Source organism: Fistularia commersonii, chromosome 19, assembly GCF_037954325.1.
Source record: "Fistularia commersonii isolate RoL2024-O1a breed Wild chromosome 19, RoL_Fcom_v1.0, whole genome shotgun sequence".
NCBI lineage: Eukaryota > Metazoa > Chordata > Actinopteri > Syngnathiformes > Fistulariidae > Fistularia > Fistularia commersonii.
Window position 1 is genome coordinate 12,799,385 of NC_141302.1, and position 16,312 is coordinate 12,815,696.

Consider the following 16,312-nt stretch of genomic DNA (forward strand, 5'->3'; position numbering starts at 1 on the left):
ACATCATGGATGTGTCCTTGGTCCAGTGCTTTTTCATATCTTCCTGCTACATGTGACACTGCTGGTACGTGAAAAAATCAAGAACAGTGGGATTGCGGCGGACTTCGGGCTCGGTGGAAACCTTTTTAACATCAGAAGCCTTCAGGCTGTCATAAAAGTAACCTCCGAGCACGTCATCGAGCTACAGTATGCAGACGACTGTGCAGTTCTGGTCCACTCACCAGAAGCACTTCAAGCTGTACTCACAGCTGTAGCAAGTGTCTAAGACAGACTGGATCTCTGTATATGTAGCAAAGACCGAGGTACTGTGCTAGTGGGCAGCTAGTACCCCACCTCACCCACCAACCTTCCCCATCTCTTCACCGGCCCCTTGCAATTACAGAGTCTTTTCAATACCTTAGACGCTTCCTCTCCAGCGGCTGCAGCATGGAAAGGGAGATTCAAAATCGGATAGATCAAGCATCGTCTTCTTTCAGAACAAACACCTCCGCACTAAAGCATCTGTTTACCAGGCAGTAGTCTTAACAACACTCCCTTACATCTGTGAAGCATGGACACTGTACGCACAACATAAGGATGCTCGAGGCCTTCCATATCAGATGCCTACAATACATCCTAAGTATATCCTTGGAGGGACCGCGTCCCCCACACAGAGATACTCCGCAACACCAACTGCGTCAGTATCATGGTCGCAGTCAGCTAACAAGGTATGCACAGACTTGAGGAGGACCAAACTGATGGATGAAGAAAAGCACAAAGACATGAAGCCAGCATTATATTTACACCTTCAGCGTGTGGATTCGCCTGCCCTCACCGCAGCAGACAGCGTGGATCGAGGATTGGACTCATGCTTAGCCGTCTGTGAGTGTTTTTTTCTGTGTGTGTGTATCTGAATGTTTGTGTGTATAAGTGTATCCGAGTGAGTGAGTGTGTGTGTGCTTGTGTTTGAATGTGGGTGTCTGAGTGAGTGCATTTGTGTGTGCGTGTGTGTGTGTGTGTCTGCGTTTTTGTGTGTGTCTGTTTGTTTGAGTGTGTGCATGTTTGAGAGTGTGTCTGTGACTCCATTTGTATGTGTGTTCGTGTGTGTGCATGTGTGTCTGCGTGTTCGTGTGTGTGTATGTGGGTGTATGTGACCCTAAAAACCAGCACAAGACACCAATGGTTTTATCATACAGACATTTATTTTATATATGTGTGTGTGTGTGTTTTTTTTTTTTTTAACGCGGTGACGTCATGGGTGTATACACTCATGACGTTACCACCGTGAAGCCTCTGAGCCGGACAGAAGCGTCTCAATGAAGGGCGGCTCCTCCTCGCTGCTTCCGCCTCCCTCGGACCGGCCGCTGATTGGCCGGGGCTGCTGTCAATCATCGCCCCCAGCCCCGCCCTCCTCCATTGTGGCCGGTCAGACAGGAGCAGCGTGGAGGAGAAGAAGGAGAAGGAGGAGGAAGAGGAAGACGAGCGAGGTAAGAAGAAGCATGGGGTCCTGGTTCCGCCGGCGGCTCGAGGGTGGGCCTTACTTCCGCCGGATCTGACTTTTTGTTCGGATTCATTGTGTTCAACTTGAATAAGTTGGACCGGTTCCGACGGCCTTTATTGTGGAGGGGTTTGGGCCGGAAGTGAACCGGAGGCGCTCTTGCGCGTGACTCCGGGGTGTAAGAGCTGCGCTTCCGGCGCCGTCATCTCGATTTAAGGTTATAGGAAGTGTATGTGTGTGTGCATGTGTGTGTGTGTGCGGGGGGGGGGGGGGGGGGGGTACAAAGGAACATGTGGCAGGATAGGAGGAAGAAGAGGAGGAGGAAGAGGAGGGGGACTGTGATTAATTGGCCAGCCGAGGGGGATGTGAGTGATGCTTTTGTGGGGGGAGGGAGGGGGAAGCCAGCTGGGAGTCTGTGTGGGGGGGGGGTGACTGGACATTGAAATAGTTGACATATAATATGTAAATATAAAGATAAGGTTTGTTTATGTCCATATAGTACATCTCCCTATGGTATTGGTACAGCTTGGTGCAGAGATGGAACTACGCTTGTCTTGAAGTGCACAGAAGTGTGAGGTGCAGGACATGTATGCTCGCTGTGAGACAGTGGGGAAGGATGACGTGGGCGTGACAGACGAATTCAAGATGGAGGTGGGACTGCATCAGGGGCAGCTCTGAGCCTCTCCTTGTTTGCAGTGGTGATAGACAGGGTGGCAGATGAAGTTGGACAGGAACCTCCATGATGTTTGCAGATGACATTGTGAGTTGTACTGAGAGCAGGGAGTAGGTGGAGGAATATCTAGAGAGGTGGAGGTATGCCCTTGAAAGGAGAAGAATTAAGGTGAGCCGCAGCAAGACAGCATTTCTGTGTGAATGAGAGGAGCTCTACAGCGTTTTAAATATCGAGGGTTAACAGCAACAGATGGTGGAGAAGAGGTTGAGAAAGTTAAGCCAGAGTGAAAGGAAAGGTGTAGAAAACGGACGTGAGAGTAGCCATGTTGTCTGCTTTGGAGACACTGATGAAAAGCCAGGAGGCAAAGCTGGAAGCAGCAGATAGGAAGATACGGAGGTTCCTCTTTGGGAGTGAGGAGGACGGAGAGGATCACGAATGGGTCCACCGGATGCTAACAGCACATGTTAGATGTTCTGGAGATAAAGTCAGATTAAGATGGTTTGGACATGGACAGAGGAGGGATGGTGAAGAGCTGGGTAGAAGGATGCTGAGGTTGGAGCTGCCAGGCAGGAGGTCCAGGGGAAAACCAGTGAGGAGATTAAAGGGAGCATGCATACATCCATATCTATGCATGCACATTTCTATATATATATATATCTATATATATGTATAGCTACAGGCCAAAATAGATGACTCCAGTCGAGGAGCACATGATCTAATGATCGCATGCTCACATGGTGGACCCTCAGCAGGTTCTCTGCCTGTCCAAAAATGGAAAAGGCTTCTGTGTGCCCAGAGAGAACCATGTTCTCCAAATCAAGTCCCAGAGCTCTGAAGGCCTGGAGGCCTGAAGTTTTGAAGGTGTCGAGGTCCTGACTATCTTTGTGAAGGACCCAGGAGGCTTTTATTGGGCTTTTAGTCCTCTGCCCCCCCCCCCCCCCCCCCCCCCCAGTCCAGGTGTTTGCCCTGCAGGTAACGATCCACTGAGAGAAAAGAAAAGCAGAAACATCTGATCTCTTCTCCTCCTCCTTTGCTTTCCTCCCGGCTCAAGTGCTCGCACAGATCTAGCACAAGGGAGGGAGAAGGGGGTCACATGACCATCCAAGATGGCCACCACCGGTGTATGTTGTAGTTGTCCGCCCCATGGTTTCGGAGGCAGGGTAATAGCTAGCAGGCACAGCTAGCAGACAGTTAGGTAATGGAGGGTTGTTGCTACATAATTATTAATAACATAGGATTTTGTTACTACATTGGCATTAATAATGTAGCTTTTTGTGTTACTGCATTGGTATGAATGCAGTTTTTTTTTTTGTTACATTGTTATCTAAGCAGTATTTTGGTAGGACCTTGTAATTCATGTAGTATTTTGTTACTAAATTGCTATAAATGAAGTATTTTGTTACTACATGAATGCAGTATTTGTATTAGAACAAAAACCAAAGTGGAATATTTGCATTCGTACTGTCTACTTTTTGAGTTTTTTGCTTTTGATTGCCTCACAAAATACTTCAGTTTGTAGTTTTTACATTACACCTCACAGAGTGAGTGAGTGAGTGAATGAGTGAGTGAGTGAGTGTGCTTGTAACATCCGGAGATCACACTCCTTTCAACTCTCCATCATCATATTTGTGTGTCTGTGTGTGTGTGGGTGTGTGTGTGTGTGTGTGTGGTTATGTGTGTGTCTCTACAGGCTGAGGAATGACTTTCTTCTGGACGTGTCGCTGCAGGGCTGCAGTTAGAAAAGCATTAGTCAGAAATAATGGAGGGGGAGGTCCTTGTGTGTGTGTGTGTGTGTGTGTGTGTGTGTGTGTGTATTTATGTTTCTCATATTTGCCAAAACATGTAGCTCAGACGTTTCACCTCGACTTCACTTTTATTTTCTTCTCTCATTTTCACACTGTTGGATGATTGACAGCTGACATCCCCTTTCAGCCCCGCTCCCCGCGCCATAGTCCTCCGAGATTGGCTACGCTCCCTGCCAGCGAGATAAGAGGTGTAGATGATCAGTGAATGAGAGAAATTAGGAATGATGTTGAACTTGTTTGGTTCTCCAGGAAGCGGCATGAAGAACAGTTGTGGAACCTGGAGAACGTATGTGGAACCTCCTCCGGGTTCCAGTGGTTCTGCCTGAGCCCTTCGGGGTCAGTAGAAAACCTGATGAATACTGGGAGTGTGTGTGTGTGTGTGTGTGTGTGTGTAGTGATACGTTGTCCTGGAAACCTGATATTTTCTCGTCGGGGGGTTTGTTTTTACTGGAAGCGTCTTTATCGCCCTGCTTTTCTTCCACTGCGACCCTGAGTTGTGTGTGTATGTGTGTGTGTGTGTGTGTGTGTGTGTGTGTGTGTGTGTGTGTGTGTGTGTGTGTGTGTCATATTGCTCGCACTGTGCACAGATGCACACACACGTACACATGCCATTTGTTTTACCTTATTATCTTTTAATGTTTTTGAAGTCACCTTCTATTTCTTTAACTGGGCTAATTTATTCCCCATGTTTGCCTGAATCTCCTGCTCCTCTGGTGAGGAGTGAGTGTGTGTGTGTGCGTGTGTGTTCGTGTGTAACTGATCCACACACAGGTTGATCATCGTCTCTAGTTCAGTAAAATCATCTTATACAACTTCCATGGATGAAAAGAAGTAGAAATTATTGTGACCAGTGATGATTATATAGTAATGAACACAACCAGCGGTTATTACGTTGTAATAATTTGAACCAGTGGTTATGACATAGTAAGTGATTGGACTAGTTTTAATTTCATAGTAGCTAATGGCATCATTGGTTATTACATAGTTATTAACACAACCAATGGTTGTTACATAGTTATTAACACAACCAGTCGTTATTGCATAGTAATTACACATTGTGACTTGTTCCTCAGACAAGGATGGCAGCAACGGGAAAGAGAGGAGATGATTGTTGGTTAGACCTCTAGTCTTTCACCCTGACCTCTCAACACCCTCACAGCTGGCTCTACACACATTTCAACACACAAGCACACACACACACACACACACATATACAGGCATACACAACAAGGAGTAAACACACACACACTAACTCACGCACATACAGACATTCAAACGGACAGACACACACATACACATGCATCACATACAGACTCACACTCTCTCACATACACATATGCGCACACACATATACAACCAGGTGCACATACACACAAACTCAGACATCACATACAGACATACACACACATACAGGTCAAACATTAAAAGAATAAAATAGAATAAATCCAAAGTCTTTTAAAAAAATCATGCAAGTTGTGTGCGTGTGCGTGTGCGTGTCTGTGTGTGTGTGTGTGTGTGTGTGTGTGTGCGTGCGTGCGTGCGTGTGTGTGTGTCTGCACCAGGGGCAGTTCATTAACTCACACTCCTCTGAAAACATGCCGCTTCTCTGCCAGTGGAATTCCATTTCCTGCATGAAATCCAGCCGGGTCTGCCTTATTGTTGTGGAGGGGGGGTCATAGTCTCATACACACACACACACACACACACACACACACACACACACACACACACACGTATTTACACACACAGTGCCTTATAAACCCCTGCAGGCTTGTAGACAACAGAGAAACACCAATCCCCCACAGAGAGCAGGGAGAGGTCTAAGCCCCAAGACATGCTGCACACACACACACACACACACACACACACACACACCTAGATGTTTTCTCCAAACTGAGAGAGCAAATTTCCATCAGCTCTGGAGATGAGGTTCCTCCTCCAGAGGGTCACCCCTCTAGGTCCTCCTTGTTGGAGGGGGCGGGGCTTCAGGCTGTGTGGACCAATAGCAACTGTTTCATCAAAGCTTTGGTTTTGTGTCTGGTTGCTACAAGAGGAGCAATTCATCCATTCACCCATTCATCCACTCACCTGTTCACCCAATGACCCTTTCACCCATAAATTAATTTATCCAGTCACAATTTAACCCAGTCATCCATTCACTTATTTATCCATTCATCCATTCATCTATTGATATATTGATCCATTCATCCATTCACCTACTTACCATTCATCCATCCATCTATTCACCCATCAATCCATACACCTATTTATCTATTCATTCGTTTATTTATTCATGCCTACTCACCTATTTTTCATCCATTCACCCATTTATCTAGTCACCCATTAATCCATTCACCTATTTATACATTGATCCATTGATACATTCATCCATTCATGTCTTCACCACTGTCCATTAACCCGGTTATTAACTCATCCGTCCATTCAGTCTTCCATTCATCCATATATCCATTGATCAGTTGATCCATTTATCCATCCAACCATGTATCTAGTCACCTATTAATCCATTGATCCATTCATTCATTGATACATTCACTCATTCACTCATTCATTTGTTGATCCATTCACCCATTCATCCAAAACAAATCTCGGCAATTGACAAATAAGTTGAGGTCATTTTGGGGGGCAGGGCTTCGACACAGATGGGTCACCTGTCAATCACCACGGCAACCCTTCTTTCTCCACCTCTTTCTGCCGACTCCACAAAATGCGTGTGTTTCTGGTGAACCGGCCTGATGTTAATAAGTAGACTGTGTGTGTGTGTGTGTGTGTGTGTGTGTGTGTCTGCATGCACTCCTTTGTGCTAACAGCTCAGCTGAAAGTCAATTTCATGCAAACTTTCCACTCCCTTGTTATTCTAACCCACTTTATCACTGCCATGTCCACCATGTTAACCATGGTAGCCATGGTTACCGTGTCCATAATGTCCAACATGTCACCTATGTCCTCCATGTCTATTATGACCACCGTGTTATAGTCATGTTAATAACATGTTAATGACATTAATAACACAGTAATAACAGTTAAGAATGCATTAGTTAAACGTTAATAACATTAATAACCCGTTGATCAGATCCAACTTTGCAAAGTGTATTTGAATCTGTGTGACCTTTCATGTGGAACACACACACACACACACACACACACACACACACACAGACGACTTCCAGAAACCGTCAAAAGAGTAAATATGAAGTGACAGAAAGCCAAAGCAGCCGCTGGTCCGTACAGGATGATGAAACATCCTCCTCCACCTCCTCCTCCTCCACATTCCATCTTCCCTTTGGAGCCGGTGGAAGAGATGAAGTCATCTCTCCTCAGCCGTCCCAGGGATCGCCATAGCAACATGTGGCTTCTATGTGTCTCTGGTGGGGTTGGTGGTGTGTTGGTGGACGCTGGGTGGCATTCTGAACCTCCACACAGAACCTCTGATCCTCTCCAGGAAAAGAGATGTTTGACACGAGAAGAACCTTGGAAAGTTCTACTGAGACCACTGAGGGGCGGAGCTTAACCTAGAGCTGTCAATCACAGGGACAGTTTCATTTTTGGTGGCTGTCAGGAGAACCAGGCTCTCACAGAACTTCTGGTTCTTCTTGAAGTCTCAGGAGATGTGTGGAACCTTGGTTTCTTTCTATGAAACCCTGTCCTCTCTTTGTGTTAGTCATTGAGAAGCAAGCACACACACACACACACACACACACACACACACACACACACACACAGGCTAAGATGAGGATGATGATGATGATGGGACTTCCAGACCTGGATATTAGAGCTGGCTCGCCGCTCGACTGTGACGCACTGCTGCCTGACGTCAGTGAGGTGTGTGTGTGTGTGTGTGTGTGTGTGTGTGTGTGTGTGCATGCATGCTTTATCCCTGTGCTGTCTGAGCGTGCTGTGTGAGATCGCCTTTTCCACGTTATCATCCCCAATGCTAGAAGCTAACACACTTTGAATGCTTGCATGATGTGCACATTGGGTTTACATCCTAGCTTGTGAGCTAACTAGCTTATTTGTAATTAGCAATGTGCACTCATTCATTCCTGTCTATATTAGCATATACTATACAAGTATGCTATTTCTATTAGTGCATACTATATACATATAGTATACACCATATAAGTGTAGTATACCTGATAAGTATAGTACATACTATATAAGTATAGAATATACTGTATAAGTAAAATACAGACCATGTAAGGACAGTTTACACTATGTAAGTATAATATATATATCTATGTATAGTATGTACCACATAAGAAGAGAATATACTATGTAAGTATAGTATACACTATATAGCTATAGTAAATACCTTATAAATAGAGTCTATACAAGGACAAGATATATATCACTATGCAATACGATATCCATAATAACACCAGTAGTGTATGTGTGTGCGTGTGTGTGTGCGTGTGTGTGTGTGTATACAAAGCATGTTTTGATTCGCTGCCCCCCCCCCCTTCCCAGAAAATGGCTGGTATTCAAGGCACGCCTGTCAAAACAATGCATAGACACACACACATGCACACACACACTTGGCTCTGGTGCAGGTGACCAGGATCTCTCCATGTTCTCCTGCCTAGCTTCTCCAGGTTTGTCGAAGACTCTATTGCCCATCGGTGTGAGTGGAAGGGCGATTGGTAAATGATAAGCCTCACTGCCTGCTCTCATGTCATATTAATTGTCTCCGCCCTGTCTCTGTGAACAGGATGAGTGAATTTCAAATAAAATACAGACTCGAGTATGTGTGTTTAGAGGTATGTGTGTGTGTGATGGTTTACAGAGAAAACAGTGTGCTCACAGGACACACACACACACACACACACACGCGAAGGGCACATGCTCATTCTCCTCCATGGTGTGACATGATAAGAACCTCATCTCACACATCTAGCGTGTCTCTCCTTTAGACTCCATGTTTGTCGTCTTTGCAGCTGAGTTTTGGGGGTCAAAGGTCAGAGCCGTCCAGGTTAAGCCCCGCCCCCCTTTGCCCCAGTGTCCACTGTAGGCGTGACCACGTGACCCTAGTCAGAAGGAAGTTGAATCAGGAAACAGGAAACAGGCAACCCTCACCCTCCCGCCGTCCGACCACCAGACCGTGGAGGGGGGAGCAAAAATGCGGGTGTAGGGGGGGGGGGGGTCCACTCGCTGTCCCTGAAGTGAAAGATGATCTGGAGGCCATGGCGCCCCAACGCCCCTCTGCTGCAAAAAGGCAAGTCCAGGATGAAAAGAAGCCGCTGACTCCACCCCCCTCCGATAGCAGATGGGATATTGAACTGAAAGCGTCTGTGCCCCCCCCCCCCATCCTCCCACCCTCTAGGGATGGAAGTGATGTGTTGACACGGAGGGGAGGGTGGGTGGCTTATGGTAATGGGTGTAATTATGCCCCCCCCCCCAAAAAAAAAAAAAAAAAAAACAACACTTTTCAAAGTAAAAGATTAGAGCTTATGATCGACGATCAATAACTCAAAGTTAATATTAATGCCTTCGGTCAGGAAGTGCTCGCTCGCTGCTGTTGGCTGCAGCTCTGCCTGGTCCTTGAACGCAACTCTGGCGACAGCGACCCCTGCGGGTCACTGTGATCGGAGGGGAAACGGCTCCCTTTTCTTTCTGAAAGGACTTCATTCAAGTGGGTCTGGACTGTCCCGTGACGTGGGGATAGTGGGGGGGGGGGGGGGGGGGGTCACCGTGGTGCGTTCAAGTGCCTCTCCGGTGCAACATCTGGATGGGCTGTGGTGCGTTTGCGGTCACGCAGAGAGTGAAAGGGTTAAAATGGGTGAAAAGAGTCAACATGCTTGTGGCAGTTGTGCGCTTGGGCCGTGAACGCACCACGGGGGATCCGTGCAGAAGGAGGAGGAGGAGGAGGAGGAGGAAGGAGGGGCGAGGGGGAGGAAGAGGAGGAGGAAGAGGAGGAGGAGGAGAAAGAGAAGTCTGGAAGTCAGAAGAGGCTCTTCAGTCGCCGGTCGCTGGAAAAAGGGGAAAAAGCGGCAGCGGAAAAGAAAGGAAAAGAAAAAACGGGCATTGGGCGCGTGCGTGCGTGCGTGCGTGTGTGCTCCTTCGTGCGTGTGTCGGATGCGCGTGGCCTGACGATGAGGAGCGAGCCTGTCCTGTTCACCTTCAGCAGGGGTGAGTGAGGCGCCCGTCGTGCCCGCGCGTCGCGCACTCCCGCCGGGTGCGCGCTTTCCCCGCGGGTCCGAGGTCCTTCTGTTCAACACGCGTACGCGCACGCCCCCCCCCCCTCCTCCGGTACCCTCCCGACGGCCCCGTGTAGTTGGAGACGTGTCCTCCGGTCCGGTCGGGGGTGCGTTTGTTTGGCGGCCTTTGTTCGGGGTTCCCCGGCACCAGCTGCAGAACCAGGTAGAACTCTATCCGGGTTCTCCAGAGAACCTCCCTGAAGTTCTGTGTGGAACCCGAGGGCCGGCCCGGGTGTTGGAGGGCGGCTGCAGAACCCTCCCGGTAGCGGATCAGGACCGGACCCTTAACATCCAGGTTCTTCTTGAGTCCATCCCGGGTTCGGTTCACAATTTCCACTGACTAACCAGCAGAACTGTGTGTGTATATAATCTATATACATGCACAGTGTATAGAACGTGTACTATGTGTGCACGGTTGGCTGGACGTGTGTATATAGTGCATGTACAATTTGCAAAACATCTACATATAACTTTAGCACGGTCATAGAATGTGCATATCGTGTATGAATGGTGGGTAGAACATGTATAAAATATATGTAGAATATGTATATTGTATCCACAGTGGGTAGGACATGTGTGATCTGTGCAGTGTGTTTAAACACTATACACTAGTGAGTGTATAGAGTGGGCGTAGACAGCCTATGTTGTGTGTGAAAACTACATTCAGTGTGTATTTAGTGTATTCACTTCGACACATTAGGAGCCGGGAATCAAACCAGGAATGTTTGGTTCCAAAAACGATTGCTGTAACTCCTGCGCCACCCTTGGTATTAGAATCGAGCGTATAAAGTGTATATCAATAAACAGAAAGTGTGTATTTGTAAAGCGATAGTGTGTATACAGAGTGTATCAGTATATGGATGGTGGAAATACAGTATGCATCGTACTCTCGTAAATAGTGTACCCTGTGCAGTATATGTCCTTATGTAGGTCGTGTTCAAACTGTGTGTAGTAATATATAGATTTTGTATAAAATGTGTATCAGAATGTGGAGAATGTGTATTCAGTGTGTGGATAGTCTGTGTACAGTGTGTATATAAATAGCGTCTGTCAGTAAACAGAATTTATACAGTGCTTCATTGTTACGATCATAGATACTCATAATGCATACAGTGAGTATCGGTGTGTATCAGTGTACAGACGATACTTACAGAGTGAAAAGTACTTATCAGCGCATAGTAAGCGAATATATGTGTATGGAATGTAGGTATGAGTGTATACACAGTACTCATCATTGTATAGACAGTGAATGCTGCTGTACATCTCTAAGTATCAATATATACCAGCATATAGATAGTACTTATCTGTGTATAGAGAGTGATTAACTGTGTATATCATTGTATAAACAGTACTTAGTAGTATATGGACATGTGGTATAGTGTGGACCTTTATGGCCTCTTGGGTAAAGTAGCCATTGTGTATGGCATCCTCTGTCATGGGTGGGTGTGTGCGCGTTTGTGTGTGTGTGTGTGTGTGTGTGTGTGTGTGTGTATATGTATGTATGTGTGTGTGCGCACGCGTGAACAAGTCAGCTGTGCTACACATTTTTGATTGCATGCAAGCCCAAAAAGAGTCCAAAAAATCAGTTCATGTGTTCACTCCATGCCTGGTTTGTCGTCATGGTGATGGGGACGGGCCAAAATATCACTCACGGCTAGCTTGGTGCCGCTAGCTGGCTAGCTTAGCTGGTGGGAGCCAGCTCAAAGGCCCAGCTTGTGCAGGTCAGAATCGTTAACCTTTCCAAGGAAACCTGCCACAGTTGATGAACATGAATGTAGGCGTCCCCTCCTCTGTGTCCGTTAGCTTAGCATAACAAGCGCTGTCATGGCCGTCAAGAGTCTTATGTGCAGTTCACAGTGATATGCAAGATATGTAGCTATGTAGCAAATGTTGTAAAACCAGCTTTTCATGCACGTTTCTTCAACAATATGATTTCCTTTTCTATTGTTTCTAAACACAGAAGGACAAACTAGCAAATAAAGGTCTAGAATTCCTAACGGGGTGTCAGGCACACTGGATCCAAACAAGCAGTTTGGATGTGAGACATGTAGTCCAGTTGCTACAAACTGTACCTTCTTTACCATGGAGAAGATGGCTCATAACTGAATGTTCCATAAAAGGACCTCCTGAAGGTTGTCTTATCCTAGCTGGACTTGCACGGTTTCATGAAGATGTTTTGGCGCTCAGAGGAACAGAACTGACCTGACGAAGAAGCCGATCGAGTCCATCTCCTACACAAAGTACCTCCAGAAGATGCAGATCTTTAAGCATCTGCATTTTCAGGACCGATTCCCGTCTAAACTGAGTGTATCTGCACCTTTGAATCAGCCTGACCAACCTTGTTGCCCCCACCCTTCCACCCCAAGGGTTCCTCGGCGCCAGACAGAGGTTCTCCAACGCCAGCCGAGTGCTATCGCTATCACGTTTGCACAATGGCGGGACCTTCTCTGGCAGCTGCAGGGTGTCGGATGTCCAGGCACTCTGTCTCTGGCAACGTTCTGACAGACGGCCATTGTGTTGCGGGTTGTAATCCCATCTCTGAGGTGCTACTCTGTGTGTGTGTATATGTGTGTGTGTTTGTGTGTGTGTGTGTGTGTGTTTAATTAAGCACTTGACAATTGGATGGTATGAATTACAGGATAACCTAGCTAGTTACATTGTCTCCTAGATTATTATTAACATACTAACACTTTACGGTGATGCCACTTTTAACACTGTTGCTAACACGTTACACTGTTGCCTATACAGTGCACCAATATTAAAACATCAGTTTGCAAATACATTGCTATGATGCAAACACATCACTGTGATGCTAACAGGTTATACTGTTGTTCACACATTGCTAACATATCACTCTGTTGTTCATATATTACTGTGTTGCAAGCACATCACAATGATGCTGTTGCCAATACATCACTGTGATGCTAACACATTACACTGTTGAGAATACATCACAGTTATGCTAATGCATCACAGTGATGTTAAACTGATTACACTGCTGTTAGCACATATATCTAGGCACACATTTCACTGTTGCTAACCCATCACATTGTGCTAAACACATCACTTTGTTGCAAATACATCACTATGATGCTAATGTATCACATTACTCTGTCGTTGATACATCACTTCAATGCTAACACACCTTTTTGTTGTAAACCCATCATGTTGATGCTCAACCATCACATTGACGCTAACACATTACACTGTTGCTAACAGATCACATTGTTGCAAATACGTTACACCGTGGCTAGCTCATCACAGTGACAGGAGATGCTGACCCCAAAGGCCAGTCTTCTGCATTAAGTATTTCAAGTTCATGGCAATTCTTTGAGGTCATGTGGAACTCAAGAAGGCCTCAATTTCGGGATGGAGGACTTTGGATTACTGTGTGGAACCAGTTTAAGGAACAAGGAGAAACAATAGAGTCACAGAGGATCAAAGATCATCACTGCCTCAGAAGGTTCCAGGTTCTGATGTAGTGGTAGGCTAGGTTCCCCCCTTGTTTTCCTCCCTGGGTTCTCTCAAGGTTCTCCATCTTTGGTCCAAAAATGAGAGGGCGAACTGTTGAAGATTGACCTGGTGCTAACCAGACCATAGGGAGTAATTGGGGGAAGGGTGGTTCAAGGCGTCGCCCAGAGAAACGTCAGTATGAGGAGGAGCTTGGAATTGAATCATTGGAGAATGATCTGGATCACGATGGAGAAGTACCCGTCTCGGGTTCCAGTGTAGGGTTCAACTGGTCTTGGTGACTTGTAAATCACAGGCTGTTGTCCTCATCTCCTGGGAGGTTCTCATACCATCAGGTCCATTTGGGTCTCCACTCCCGTGGAAAGAGTGATTTCCCAAAGCTGCTGGTAGAACCTCCTGTATGCTGTCTGCTGAGGGACCGGCTCATGTCAAGGGGAGCTACTTTGAGTCTTTTTGAGGGGTCCCCCCCCCCCCGACCCTTTGGGGTGGGGGTGGAGGTGGAGGGTTGTGGGGGGGGGTCGGGCAAAGTGTTTATAGCCTTATATTATGGTGGATTTCCTCGTAGACCTCTGGAGTCAACCAGCACCCGCCTCCCACAAGGCCCGCTAACCCAGCTGGGATTGAAGTTTAAAAGCTTTCATCTGTTTGAGGTGGAGCCACGCCTTCTGGTGAGGGTTTGGGAGATTGGTAATCCCCAAGCCCCGTTAACATCCATCTGGAAAAACATGGAGAAAGTGGGGGATCCCAAGTCGAGCCCCCCACTCCCACCCCCCAGGGCCGCCGCCCAGAGAGCACAGCTTCCCAGGGCTGCTACGCAACTGGAGCACAACCTTCTGGACTCCATCCCTTTGACTACACCCATCGACTCTGCTCCCTCCACCCCGTCCCCAAATGGAAGGCCAGCTGCCGTGCCCTGCCGGAGTGTTGCCATGGCAATCTGACCCCATTCTGAGGCATCATCACAGATGGGCCCGACTGGAGATACAGTTGTTGCAGTTGAATTAGCCTTTTGCTGGTGTGTTGGATGAAACCACTCCCTGGGATGCAGCTATTGGCAACTGACTGCTATTAGCTAGCTTTGGTTACTTGCAACCACTAAACCCAGCCGACTGCAGCTAACTGCCGTTGACTGCAACTAACTACAGTTGAATGCAGCCAACAGCAGCCGACTGCAGCTAACAGCAGCGAAACCCCACCGACTGCAATTAACTGCAGCTAACAACAGCTGAAAGCAGCTTACCGCAGCAAACAGTGGCTGACTGCAGCTATCCGCAGTTGAATGCAGCTAACAGCAGCTGGCTGCAGCTAGCCAAAGCTAATTGCAGCTAACCACAGCTAACTGCAGCGAGCTGCAGCTGAATGCAGCTAACTGCGCTTAAAAGCAAGTGACTGGTACTACTTGCAATAACGCACAAATGACTTCTACAAACCGTAGCTCACTGTAGCTAACATCAGCTGACTGTAGCTAGCCGCAGCTAAATGAAGCTAGCAGAAGCTGATTGGAGCGTACCATGGCTAATTGCAAGTTCCCTCCATCAGACGGTACCGATATCTTTTGCTAAGCTAACTGAGCAACACAACCACATCTCACCAAGATTGTTTGCAGGATTTAATCCGCTATGCTAACATGCTAATGGACGAAGAGCCAACATCAACCTCAGCTGGTCTCCAACAGCCAAGCCCTGCGGTTTTTAGGGGACCTAGTGGAGGTCTTGTGGGCCGACTAGAGATCACAGAGTCCCTCAGGGAACGGGAACAGAACAGGAACCCAGATTCCACTCCTCTCTGCTCCCCCCACCGTGGTTGCGGCTGCACCCTCTAATTATCTTCTCAGAGGAGATACCGATGGAGCGTCATCGCCATCCGTCGCCACCCCTGTTGGCACCGCCCCCTCCCGCCGCCAGCGGTGTGTTTGCGGTGGGCGAACATCTGCTGGAGGCCCCGAACCACCTGCGCTTGCGATCGGTGGCGTCCTGTGAAGCTGCAGCCGGCGTGCCCTAAGAAAAACACGCCGTCGTGGTAATTACAGAGCCAGGGGGCGGGGCCAGAGCCAGGACCGCTCGTCTGTCATCATGAGCTAATGCGGCGGCGCCCGCCCTCCCGCAACTCTCTCTGCTGGCTAGCAGTGAACACCCCCCCCCCCCCCAGACCCTCCTTCAGTGCTTGAAGTGCATGCCGCTATCGACGCTCCCCATTGGACAGTTTACGGGTGGCATCCTGACGCCACACCATCATCTGCTCCGCCTCCCGCTGACACTTTCTGGACTGTGGGAGGAAGACGGAGAACCTGTGGAGAACCCGGGCAGGAGAACACCTTCCAGGAGAAGGGTTCTCTGTTCTCACGAGGGTTCACCAAACCCCAAACCTCCAGACCGTTCCTCCGTCTTGCTCCACATGGAACAAACACAAAGCTGTTCTCTGAGCATTTCCAGAAGCCGCCTGGTAAACGCCTTGAGGAACTTCTAAACCCTCTGTGAATTCCTGGAGAGCTTGGATTCCTGGTGGAGCAGAGTTGTGGTCATGGTTCTGGAGTAGAAACCGCGAGCAGACCAGCCCACGCTAGCAGCTCCTGGGCCTTCAGGGGCTTCTGGAAAATGAAACTGGGGTTCAAGAAGCTGGCTCTGAGAGCTCAGTGCAATCTGATTGGTTCTTCATCAGCCAGCAAGCCAATGAC

General features: G+C 47.8%; 1 protein-coding gene across 5 annotated transcripts in view; it reads left to right on the forward strand.

Moving 5' to 3' along the window:
• Positions 1 to 863: 863 nt before the first annotated feature.
• The window catches only part of afap1 (actin filament associated protein 1), a 40,890-nt gene continuing 25,441 nt past the window's right edge, over positions 864 to 16,312 (forward strand). For 3 of the 5 annotated variants that reach the window (XM_086166141.1, XM_086166146.1, XM_086166143.1), the window contains exon 1: positions 9,888 to 10,099. In XM_086166141.1, coding sequence (XP_086022267.1) covers positions 10,063 to 10,099 — 37 coding nt within the window. In that variant the 5' untranslated portion in view covers positions 9,888 to 10,062. Of the gene's footprint in view, positions 1,467 to 9,887; positions 10,100 to 16,312 lie in introns of those variants that run through there. The other 2 variants (XM_086166144.1, XM_086166145.1) reach the window with 1 other exon arrangement.